The 13,088-nt window shown below is 38.7% G+C and overlaps 1 protein-coding gene across 1 annotated transcript in view; it reads right to left on the bottom strand.

Moving 5' to 3' along the window:
* ARHGAP10 (Rho GTPase activating protein 10) overlaps nt 1–13,088 on the bottom strand; it is a 342,299-nt gene that overhangs the window by 161,008 nt on the left and 168,203 nt on the right. The window contains exons 12-13 of the mRNA XM_007472009.1: nt 11,880–11,925; nt 9,962–10,027 (exon numbers count right to left, since the gene is read on the bottom strand). Of these exons, the coding sequence (XP_007472071.1) occupies nt 9,962–10,027; nt 11,880–11,925 (112 nt within the window). The remainder of the gene's footprint in view (nt 1–9,961; nt 10,028–11,879; nt 11,926–13,088) is intronic.

Below are 13,088 nucleotides of genomic sequence, written 5' to 3'. Positions count from 1 at the left end.
AAAAAAAAAAAAAAAAAAAAAAAAAAAAAATACACCTACATGTGGAACAACTCCTACAGAACACATACTGAATGCTGGCAGAAGACCTCAGACCTCCTAAAAGGCAAGAAACTCCCCACATATCTGGGTAGGGCAAAAGAAAAAAGAAAAAAACAGAGACAAAAGAATAGGGATGGGACCTCCACCTCTGGGAGGGAGCTGTGAAGGAGGAAGTTTCCACACCCTAGGAAGCCCCTTCACTTGCGGAGATGGGCGGCACGCAGTGGGGGAAGCTTCGGAGCCATGGAGGCAAGCACAGCAACAGGGGTTCAGAGGGCAAAGCAGAGAGATACCTGCACAGAGGATCGGTGCCAACCAGCGCTCACCAGCCCGAGAGACCTGTCTGCTCACCCGCCAGGGCGAGTGGGGGCTGGGAGCTGAGGCTCGGGCTTCAGAGGTCAGATCCCAGGGAGAGGACTGGGGTTGGCTGCGTGAACACAGCCTGAAGGGGACTAGTGCACCACAGCTAGCCAGGAGGGAGTCCAGGAAAAAGTTTGGACCTGCCTAAGAGGCAAGAGACCATTGTTTCAAGGTGCACGAGGAGAGGGGATTCCTTCCCTGCTTGCCCAGAGAAGGCAGAGCACCACCTAAACAAGCTTCAGAGATAGGCGCAAGCCGCAGCTATCAGCTCAGACACCAGAGACGGGCATGAAACACTAATGCTGCTGCTGCAGCCACCAAGAATCCTGTGTGCAAGCGCAAGTCTCTATCCACACCTCCCAGCACCCGGAGCCTGTGCAGCCCACCACTGCCAGGGTCCCAGGATCCAGGGACAACTTCCCCGGGAGAACACACGGTACACCTCAGGCTACTGCAAAATCACACCCACCTATCCCGCCACAAGCTCGCCAGAATTCCAACTATAGCTAGCATACCCTTCCCTCCCCCTGGCCTGAGTGATCAATAGCCCCTTAATCAGCCACTGCTTTAACCCCATCCTGTCTGGGCAGGAACAGATGCCTGAGGGTGACCTACATGTACAGGTGGAGCAAATCCAAAGCTGCGCCCCAGGAGCTGTGCGAACAAAGAAGAGAAAGGGAAATCTCTCCCAGCAGCCTCAGAAGCAGTGGATTAAATCTCCACAATCACTTTGATGTACACTGCAGCTGTGAAATACCTGAACAGACCACTAATCATCCCAAAATTGAGGCGGTGGACTTTGTGCGCAACCGTCTGCAACCGACTTGTTTCTGATTTTTATGTTTCTCTTAGTATAGTTTTTAGCATGTGTTATCAGTGGTGGATTTGTTTACTGGTTTGCTTGCTCTCTTCTTTATTATTATTATTACTTTTTATTTTTTTATTTTAATAATTTTACTTTTTTAAAATGTTTATTTACTTATTTTTCTTTTCTTTTCTTTTTTTTCTCCCTTTTCTTCTGAGCTGTGTGGCTGACAGGGTCTTGGTGCTCCGGCCTGGTGTCAGGCCTGAGCCTCTGAGGTGGAAGAGCAGAATTCAGGACACTGGACCACCAGAGACCTCCTGGCCACACATAATAACAATTGGCGAAGGCTCTCCCAGAGATCTCCGTCTCAACGCTAAGACCCAGCTCCCCATGGGGGGGACCCAACGGACAGCAAACTCCAGTGCTGGACACCCCATGCAAAACAACTAGCAAGACAGGAGCGCAACCCACTCATTAGCAGAGAGGCTGCCTAAAAGCATAAACAGACACCCTAAAACACACCACCGAACACAATCCTGCCCACCAGAAAGACAAGATCGAGCCCCACCAACCAGAACACACGCACCAGTCCCCTCTACCAGGAAGCCTACACAACTCACTGAACCAGTATACCCAATGGGGGAAGACACCAAAAGCAACGGGAACTACAAACCTGCAGCCTGCAAAAAGGAGACCCCAAACACAGCAAGTTAAGCAAGATGAGAAGACAGAGAAATATGCAGCAGATGAAGAAGCAAGGTAAAAAGCCACCAGACCAAACAAATGAAGAGGAAATTAGTCTACCTGAAAAAGAATTCAGAGTAATGATAGTAAAGATGATCCAAAATCTTGGAAATAGAATAGAGAAAATACAAGAAATGTTTAACAAGGACCTAGAAGAAATAAAGAGCAAACAAACAATGATGAACAACACTATAAATGAAATAAAAAATTCTCTAGAAGGAATAAATAGCAGAATAACTGAGGCAGAAGAACAGATAAGTGACCTGGAAAATAAAATAGTGGAAATAACTACTGCAGAGCAGAATAAAGAAAAAAGATGGAAAAGAATTGACGACAGTCTCAGAGACCTCTGGGACAACATTAAATGCACCAATATTCAAATGATAGGGGTCCCAGAAGAAGAAGAGAAAAAGAAAGGGTCTGAGAAAATATTTGAAGAAATTATAGTCAAAAACTTCCCTAACGTGGGAAAGGAAATAGTCAATCAAGGGAAAGAAACACAGAGAGTCCCACACAGGATAAACCCAAGGAGAAACACACCAAGACACATATTAATCAAACTATCAAAAATGAAATACAAAGAAAAAATATTAAAAGCAGCAAGGGAAAAGCAACAAGTAACATATAAGGAAATCCCCATAAGGTTAACAGCTGATCTTTCAGCAGAATCTCTGCAAGCCAAAAGGGAGTGGCAGGACATATTTAAAGTGATGAAAGGGAAAAACCAACAATCAAGATTACTCTACACAGCAAGGATATCATCCAGACTTGAGGGAGAAATTAAAACCTTTCCAGACAACCAAAAGCTAAGAGAATTCAGCACCACCAAACCAGCTTTACAACAAATGCTAAAGGAAGTTCTCTAGGCAGGGAACACAAGAGAAGGAAAACACATACAAAACAAACCCAAAACAATTAAGAAAATGGTAATAGGAACATACATATCGATAATTACCTTAAATGTAAATGGATTAAATTATCCAACTAAAAGACACAGACTGGCTGAATGGATACAAAAACAAGACCCATATATATGCTACCTACAAGAGACCCACTTCAGACCTAGGGATACATACAGACTGAAAGTGAGGGGATGGAAAAAGATATTCAATGAAAATGCATACCAAAAGAAAGCTGAGGTAGCAATTCGAATATCAGACAAAGGAGACTTTAAAATAAAGAGTATTACAAGAGACAAAGGACACTACATACTGATCAAAGGATCAACCTAAGAAGATATAACAATTGTAAATATATATGCGTCCAACACAGGAGCACCTCAATACATAAGGCAAATGCTAATAGCCATAAAAGGGGAAACTGACAGTAACACAACAATAGTAGGGGACTTTAACACCCCACTTTCACCAATGGACAGATCATCCAAAATGAAAATAAATAAGGAAACACAGCTTTAAATGACACATAAAACAAGATGGACTTAATTGATATTTATAGGACACTCCATCCAAAAACAACAGAATACACATTTTTCTCAAGTGCTCATGGAACATTCTCCAGGACAGATCATATCTTGGGTCACAAATCAAACCTTGGTAAATTTAAGAAAATGGAAATCATATCAAGTATCTTTTCTGACCACAACACTATGAGACTAGATATTACAGGAAAAAATCTGCAAAAAATACAAATACCTGGAGGCTAAACAATACACTACTAAATAGCCAAGAGAACACTGAAAAAGTCAAGAAGGAAATCAAAAAATACCTAGAAATAAATGACAATGAAAACACGATGATCCAAAACCTATAGAATGCAGCAAAAGCAGTTCTAAATGGAAGTTCATAGCAATACAATCCTACCTCAAGAAACAAGAAAAATCTCAAATAACCTAACCTTACACCTAAAGCAATTAGAGAAAGAAGAACAAAAAAACCCTAAGGTCAGCAGAAGGAAAGAAATCATAAAGATCAGATCAGAAATAAATGAAAAAGAAATGAAGGAAACAATAGCAAAGATCAATATAACTAAAAGCTGGCTCTTTGAGAAGATAAACAAAACTGATAAACCATTAGCCAGACTCATCAAGAAAAAAAGGGAGAAGACTCAAACCAACAGAATTAGAAATGAAAAAGGGGAGGTAACAACTGACACTGCAGAAATACAAAGGATCACGAGAGATTACTACAAGCAACTCTATGCCAATAAAAGGGACAACCTGGAAGAAATGGACAAATTCTTAGATAAATACAACCTTCCGAGACTGAACCAGGAAGAAATAGAAAATATAAACAGATCAATCACAAGCACTGAAACTGAAACTGATTAAAAATCATCCTACAAACAAAAGCCCAGGACCAGATGGCTTCACAGGTGAATTCTTTCAAACATTTAGAGAAGAGCTAACACCTGTCCTTCTCAAACTCTTCCAAAATATAGCAGAGGGAGGAACACTCCCAAACTCATTCTACAAGGCCACCATCACCCTGATACCAACACCAGACAAAGATGTCACAAAGAAAGAAAACTACAGGCCAATATCACTGATGAACATAGATGCAAAAATCCTCAACAAAATACTAGCAAGCAGAATCCAACAGCACATTAAAAGGATCATACACCAGGATCAAGTAGGGTTTATCTCAGGAATGCAAGGATTTTTCAATATATGCAAATCAATCAATGTGATACACCATATTAACAAACTGAAGGATAAAAACCATATGATAATCTCAATAGATGCATAAAAAGCTTTTGACAAAATTCAACACCCATTTATGATAAAAAAAAAAACTCACCAGGAAGTAGGCATAGAGGGAACCTACCTCAACATAATAAACGCCATCTATGACAAACACACAGCCAACATCATCCTCAATGGTGAAAAACTGAAACCATTTCCTCTAAGATTAGGAACAAGATAAGGCTGCTCACTCTCACCATTATTATTCAACATAGTTTTGGAAATTTTAGCCACATCAGTCACAGAAGAAAAAGAAATAAAAGGAATTCAAATTGGAAAAGAAGTAAAACTGTCACTGTTTGCAGATGACATGATACTAAACATAGAGAATCCTAAAGATACCACCAGAAAACTACTAGAGCTAATCAGTGAATTTGGTAAAGTAGCAGGATACAAAATTAATGCACAGAAATCTCTTGCATTCCTATACACTAATGAAAAATCTGAAAGAGAAATTAACGAAACACTCCTGTTTACCACTGCAACAAAAAGAATAAAATACCTAGGAATAAACCTACCTAAGGAGACAAAAGACTTGTATGCAGAAAACTGTAAGACAATGAAGAAAGAAATTAAAGATGATACAAACAGATGGAGAGATATATCATGTTTTTGGATTGGAAGAATCAACATTGAGGAAATGACTATACTACCCAAAGCAATCTACAGATTCAATGCAATCCCTATCAAACTACCAAAGGCATTTTTCACAGAACTAGAACAAAAAAGTTCACAATCTGTATCAACACACAAAAGACCCCAAATAGCCAAAGCAATCTTGAGAAAGAAAAACGGAGCTGAAGGAATCAGGCTCCCTGATTTCCAACTGTACTACAAAGCTACAATAAACAAGACAGTATGGTACTGGCACAAAAACAGACATATGGATCAATGGAACAGGATAGAAAGCCCAGAGACAAACCCATGCACATATGGTAACATTATCTTTGATAAAAGAGGCAAGAATATACAGTGGAGAGAAGATAGCCTCTTCAATAAGTGGTGCTCGGAAATCTGGACAGCTACACGTAAAAGAATGTAATTAGAACACTGCCTAACACCATATACAAAAATAAGCTCAAAATGGATTAAAGACCTAAATGTAAGGCCAGACACTATAAAAATCCTGGAGGAAAACACAGGCAGAACACTCTACGACATAAATCACAGCAAGATTCTTTCTGACCCACCCCCCAGAGAAATGCAAATAAAATCAAAAATAAACAAATGAAACTTAAAAGCTTTTGCACAGCAAAGGAAACCATAAACAAGACAAAACACAACCCTTAGAAATGGGAGAAATTATTTGCAAACGAAGCAACTGACAAAGGATTAATCTCCAAAATATACAAGCAGCTCATGCAGCTCAATATCAAAAACCCAAACAACCCAGTCCAAAAAGGCAGAAGACCTAAATAGACATTTCTCTAAAGAAGATATACAGATTGCCAACAAACACATGAAAGGATCCTCAACATCGCTAATCATTAGAGAAAGCAAATCAAACTACAATGAGGTATCACCTCACACTGGTCATAATGGCCACCATCAAAAAATCTACAAACAATAAATGCTGGAGAGGGTGTGGAGAAAAGGCAACCCTCCTGCACTGTTGGTGAGAATGTAAATTGATACAGCCACTATGGAGAACAGTATGGAAGTTCCTTAAAAAACTAAAAATAGGACTACCATATGACCCAGCAATCCCACTACGGGGCATATACCCTGAGAAAACCATAATTCGAAAATAGTCATGTACCAAAATGTTCATTGCAGCACTATTTACAATAGCCAGGACATGGAAGCATCCTAGGTGTCCATCAACAGATGAATGGATAAAGAAGATGTGGCACATACATACAATGGAATGTTACTCAGCCATAAAATGAAACGAAACTGAGTTATTTGTAGGTGAGGTGGATGGATCCAGAGTCTGTCATACACAGTGAAGTAAGTCAGAAAGAGAAAAACAAATACTGTATGCTAACACATGTATATGGAATCTTAAAAAAAAAAAAAAAAGTAAAGGATGGTTGTGAAGGGCCTAGGGGCAGGACAGGAATGGGGATGCAGATGTAGAAAATGGACTTGGGGACACGGGGAGGGGGAAGGGTAAGCTGTGACAAAGTGAGAGATTGGCATGGACATATATACACTATCAAATGTAAAACTGATAGCTAGTGGGAGGCAGCCGCATAGCACAGGCAGATCAGCTCGGTGCTTTGTGACCAACTAACTGGAGGGGTGGAATAGGGAGGGTGGGAGGGAGACGCAAGAGGGAGGGGATATGGGGATATATGTATACTTAGCTGATTCACAACCCAACAACCCATTCAAAAATGGGCAGAAGACCTAAATAGACATTTCTCTAAAGAAGATATACAGATTGCCAACAAACACATGAAAGGATCCTCAACATCGCTAATCATTAGAGAAAGCAAATCAAACTACAATGAGGTATCACCTCACACTGGTCATAATGGCCACCATCAAAAAATCTACAAACAATAAATGCTGGAGAGGGTGTGGAGAAAAGGCAACCCTCCTGCACTGTTGGTGAGAATGTAAATTGATACAGCCACTATGGAGAACAGTATGGAAGTTCCTTAAAAAACTAAAAATAGGACTACCATATGACCCAGCAATCCCACTACGGGGCATATACCCTGAGAAAACCATAATTCGAAAATAGTCATGTACCAAAATGTTCATTGCAGCACTATTTACAATAGCCAGGACATGGAAGCATCCTAGGTGTCCATCAACAGATGAATGGATAAAGAAGATGTGGCACATACATACAATGGAATGTTACTCAGCCATAAAATGAAACGAAACTGAGTTATTTGTAGGTGAGGTGGATGGATCCAGAGTCTGTCATACACAGTGAAGTAAGTCAGAAAGAGAAAAACAAATACTGTATGCTAACACATGTATATGGAATCTTAAAAAAAAAAAAAAAAGTAAAGGATGGTTGTGAAGGGCCTAGGGGCAGGACAGGAATGGGGATGCAGATGTAGAAAATGGACTTGGGGACACGGGGAGGGGGAAGGGTAAGCTGTGACAAAGTGAGAGATTGGCATGGACATATATACACTATCAAATGTAAAACTGATAGCTAGTGGGAGGCAGCCGCATAGCACAGGCAGATCAGCTCGGTGCTTTGTGACCAACTAACTGGAGGGGTGGAATAGGGAGGGTGGGAGGGAGACGCAAGAGGGAGGGGATATGGGGATATATGTATACTTACAGCTGATTCACTTTGTTATACAGCAGAAACTAACACAGCATTGTAAAGCAATTATACTCCAATAAAGATGTTAAAAAAAAAAAAGAAGTGATGCAACAACATGTGTACCATTTAAAAAAAAAAAAGTCAACAGCCATGATAGGTGATGTGGGGAAAATCATTAAGAGCAATAGTCCCTGAGAGCACTTTTAAATTTAGGATAAAAGGCTCAGAGATTCCACATGGTTCCTCATCATGTTGAATAACATGAAATGACAGTTGAGTATTTTAACTCTATTTTTTGTGTATCACTCCATTAAAAACAAAAGGCTTTAGCTATGGAAGACTTTTAGGAACAAAAGATTTGTAAAGAAAAACATATGCTTTTTTGTCTTTTATTTTAAATGGGGAAAATCTAACTTAAAATCTGTAGACTCATTCTTCTGTAAAGAAAATCCAACGATTTACATATTTATAATAAAAATGCATTCAATACATGCAGATTCTATTATACATATTCCATTCAATGTACATAACACTCCATACAACTACACAGACCAATCCGAAAGCATTCTAGACAGATTTTTTTATCTGGTCAGGCAGAAGCAAGTATGTATAAATTATATCCTTTGGGGAAAGAATTTTATTTACCAAAATAATAAGCATGCAAGTGATAAAATGAAGTCTCCCTAGAAGCTCAGGAAAAGGAGAAACATGAATGATGAAGTGAGAGATATGAAAATCACAGCACCCCAATTTTGGAAATTTCTGAAGCACTAGGAAAAAGAGGAAATTTGTCAGCTCAACCTCAGTGCAGGTTGAAATGAATGAAATTCTGTCATAGCCTGAATTGCCACTGTTAGAGAGAATGGGAGAAAAGCTTTCTGTGGCTTGGGTTTTTATTATCGATGGGCAAATACCCAAATCATACAACAGCTCGTATTCATCTGTTAGCCAGCACTCTCATTTCACAGGCGGCAGTCCTGGCTTTATAACAAAGACCTTGTTTTGACAGAAAACGTGAGTGCAATGCTTCATCCCGCTAAGTCATCCAAAGTAGGACTGGGATATACAATGTATGAGAGTGAATTAAATATTCAATTTATCCATACTTCACTAGACTCTAAACAAAGAGAAATCCACCCACCAGAAAGAGCCTATTTTGCAAAGTTCAATATTTAGTTTCTCCAAAGTCTGCTGGAATGGCTGCAAAGTGCCAGGGCCCTGCTTTTCCTTAGGAACTCTAAACAAGAGACCTTTGAGCTTTTAGTCAGGGGACCAGAATGGGGAGGGATTATCTTTCCTGAAGTTTAAAATAGAAACAACCTAAATATTACCAACAGGTGGATGAATAAGCAAAGTGCAGCATATCCATATAATGAAATACTACCTAGCGATAAAAAGAAATGAGCTAAGGCTACACCCGACAAGATGAATCTCAGTAGCTAAACAAAGAGGCCAGACTCAAAAGACAATATACTGCATAATTCCATTCATATAAAATGCTTACAAAAAAAAAAGAGAACTAAAGTGGTGAAAAGCAGCTCAGTAGCTGCCAAGGGTCAAGGAAGGAGTGGAGACTGACTGCAAAGGGACACAAAGGAATTTTGGGGGGAGATAGAAGTCTTCTATGATTGTGGTGGTAGTTACACAACTCTACACATTTGTCAAAACTCATCAATTTGTACAGTTAAAATCAATGAATTTTACTCTAAGTAAATGATATCTTAATGATGCCAATTTTTAAACTGGAAGCCAACAAGACAATGGAAGATGGAAACATCTCACTAGTGCGTGAACAAGAAGCGATTAAGACTGGTTGTCCGACACTGCTGATTCTTCTACTGATTCTCATTTTAGCCCTGACTTTGTTTCAGTGCAAGGGAGAAACATGTAAATAAAAAGGAAAACCCCACCCTGGCAGAGTAAATGAACAACTGAATCTCTGATGCACAGAATATGCATTTTGCATTAATATATTTCATTCTACAAAACTTAACCATGCAGTAAGCATTTGAAATGACCCTAAGATTTTACATACCTATAGCCTCTCATGAATAAAATGATTCAATCATGTTACCTCGTGTTTCAACTGCACTGATGCATTTTCTAAGAATTGTGAATCCCATCTTATCCAACTGTGCACCTAAAAGAAACAGTCATAAAATATTAAAGGCACAATTAGTTACTCACAATCTCTTCCTTACAAAAATAGGAGAAAATTATTTAAATCCAATATAATTTTTATTTCACTCTTTAAAAAAAGAAAGCTAAAGGCCATGCATTCCCTGTTTAAATAATGTAAATGAGAATTTCATATACTAAGAGGAGCATTTACTGGAATTTCAAGACATTTATTACCAACATATATAAATAAACTTGTAATTTAAACTAGGTTTTAAGTTAATAAATATAGTATTTTAAATAGTGGAAAAGAAAGTGACACAAATCTTTAGGGGAAGCTGTCTAGAAATAGTTAGCATTTTGCCCAAATTCCAACAACAGCTCAGGTTTGTTTTTTAATTATATATATGAGTGAAAGTTCTTAAATTTCTTGACAAGCTGGAGAACACAAAACTTTTTCTTTTTTAACCTAGGGGGAAAATTTTTTTAAATACTTTTAAAAAATGGTATTTGAGCCATGAGCTTGAATTTTTTTTTCATATTTTATACCATGCCCTAAGCGTTTAATATTTTATTATTTTCATAATGAATTTAAAATAGATGATTCATGTAGCAAAAAAAGATTTTGAAAATATAATTTTATATTGTTTTCTAATATGGATACTTAACCATGATTAGGCTGACCTATTTGAATACCCTAATAAAAGGCAATTCTTGTTTCAAAAATGCAATCAGGGAAAGTGAATGCTTTCTGTATTTAGAACTCAGGAGCAGGAATACTAAATAACTCTGTTCTCAGAGGGGATAGCATGAACATAAACTTTGCAGATTTAAAACTAAGCTCGGACAGCATTTTAAGGAGGAAAATTGGGCAGTGGTCTACTTTTTTCAGGATCCACTATTCACAACAGTTATATAAAATGCAAGTGTTTCTTTCTGCTTAGCAAAACTACTTTTCCAAAACAAGGCATGTTTTCATTTTTCTATAAAAACAAGAAAAGAAAGGAAAAAGAGAAGGGAAGAGGGGAAAAGAGAAAGAGGGAAGAGAAAGAAAAGCAAAAGAAAGGACAAAGGGGAAGAAGAGGTACTTCGGTGACTGACGACCTTCCACAGCACCAGGTCAATTTCCAGTGGCAGGCTAAGTGATATGCACATCATGATCATTTCAAAATCATGGGTATTTAACAATGTTTCCAAACTGTGGACATCTGACAAATGTAGCTTCATTCCTCCAAAGATATTAAAAGTAGATTCATAAAGAACCCAACACATTTGATCACATTTTCACTTTATCTCAGTACAAATCAAGAGTACAGAGCTAGGGAGTACTTCCGTTTCCTCTAGTGCATACAATGCAAGTGAAAATTATTGTCCTAGAATACCTGAACGTGTTTGGTTGTTGTTTATTTTCTAAGGTGCAATGCTATACTATTGGCACAGCCCATGCTCAAGAGACTTTAAGGATAAAGGATATTAAGGGTGGAGGTGAGAAGGGTTGAGAACAGGGGACCTGGTAAACGGTTCCTGTCCACAGGAGTTTACAACTTAGGAAGCTGACAGATGCATAACTGAAACTCTTACGTATTCATTTGTGGCTATAAAAACAAATACCAAAGTGAATTACAGAGAAAGTTTTCTTCGGTTTTGTATAGGAAGACTGGAAAGAAAAACGCTCAGAGATGGGAAAGATCAAGGAGGGTTACAGTTGTCCAGGAAAATTTGAGGAGGTCCTCAATGAATAAGACATCTACTACATAGAGGACTGACATAGGGTACAGAGAGTAAGCACCCAGCAACAGTTTGACATCAGTAATAAAAACAAAATAACTCATGAGAAAGGGAGACAACAGTCATTTTTATAAATTAGCACTTACTTCCTTCTGGTCTTGGGACGATGGCTCTATTAAAACTAGGGAACAGCTAATAAAAGAGAAAAGGGGGAAACAATATTTTTAGCAAATCAATAAAAGTGATTCTAGTAGGTACACCTAGGGACTGTACAAAAAATACACTGACATTGGTTAATCACCTATCATGCAAAGATAGGTAACAAAAAAGAGCACCCTGGGTCTCCTTTGTCTCTCACTGAGATATTGCCAAAGTAGCAAAATTAAGATGAAGGGGCCAGGACTGAAAGTTCATGTAAATTTGAAATGCTCAAACGAATGGCTGCATTCTAATCAGTAAGCTCATTTTTTTCATCACTATTTCTAAAATCTGCTGTTTACTTAAGAAACACATGACTCCTGCCCACAATTTTAATAACCACATCTGAAATATCAAGGTGATGATCCCAGGCTGCCTCTGAGAATTCTAGCGCTGTCCCGTTATTTGCAAGGCACATACATCACCTGGAAAAAATACACAGTGCCTTAAGTGTCCCCTTGTAAACACATAGCTGAATATTTGTTTTCTTTCTACATACTTGCCTTTGTCTGTATATCTCGAATTAATTACTCGGCTTTTTCACTCTAAAGGAGAGCGTATATACGTCTTCAAGGTTACGCTGCCTTTGGCAATAGACTTCACGACTTAGTCACGGGCTCATTTTGCTATGCAAATAGGCAAACTCACTTTCCAAAGAACTTCTTGAATCTCCAGGGGGGACAAGTCACTGCCTTGCCCGTACTAGAGACGATTCGGATAACCTGTTTTGGATCTCAGCAACTGTCAATGCTGGAAGTACTCCTGACTCCCAGCTAAAATTTTCAAGGACAGATTAAGAGTAAATAGAAATAAAACCAAGGAGGCTAAATGCAGATCAAGTATAAGAAAATGATACACAATTCCAATCACTGCCTTTTTCCTCCAAGAATGATACCTTCTCCTATATAGGATTTATTTTTAAAAGATGTAATTTGGGCTTCCGTTTCTCAACCACCACATCAAGACTGCCACACGCAGTGCTGCCCAGCCTCTCTGCCTTATTTCCTGCACTCTCAGGGTGCTCCACTACCATCAGATAACAATATATTTTGCCCGTTTCATAAGCTCTATCCTGACACCTCTCTTTTAACTGTATATGACCCCTCTTCCACTTTGCAAATCATGCTCTTTCCTCTTTTTATTTTAAATCCTGCTGA

Source organism: Lipotes vexillifer, unplaced genomic scaffold, assembly GCF_000442215.2.
Source record: "Lipotes vexillifer unplaced genomic scaffold, Lipotes_vexillifer_v1.1 scaffold269, whole genome shotgun sequence".
In the NCBI taxonomy this organism is placed as follows: Eukaryota; Metazoa; Chordata; class Mammalia; order Artiodactyla; family Lipotidae; genus Lipotes; species Lipotes vexillifer.
This window is presented reverse-complemented; position numbering and strand designations above follow the sequence as displayed.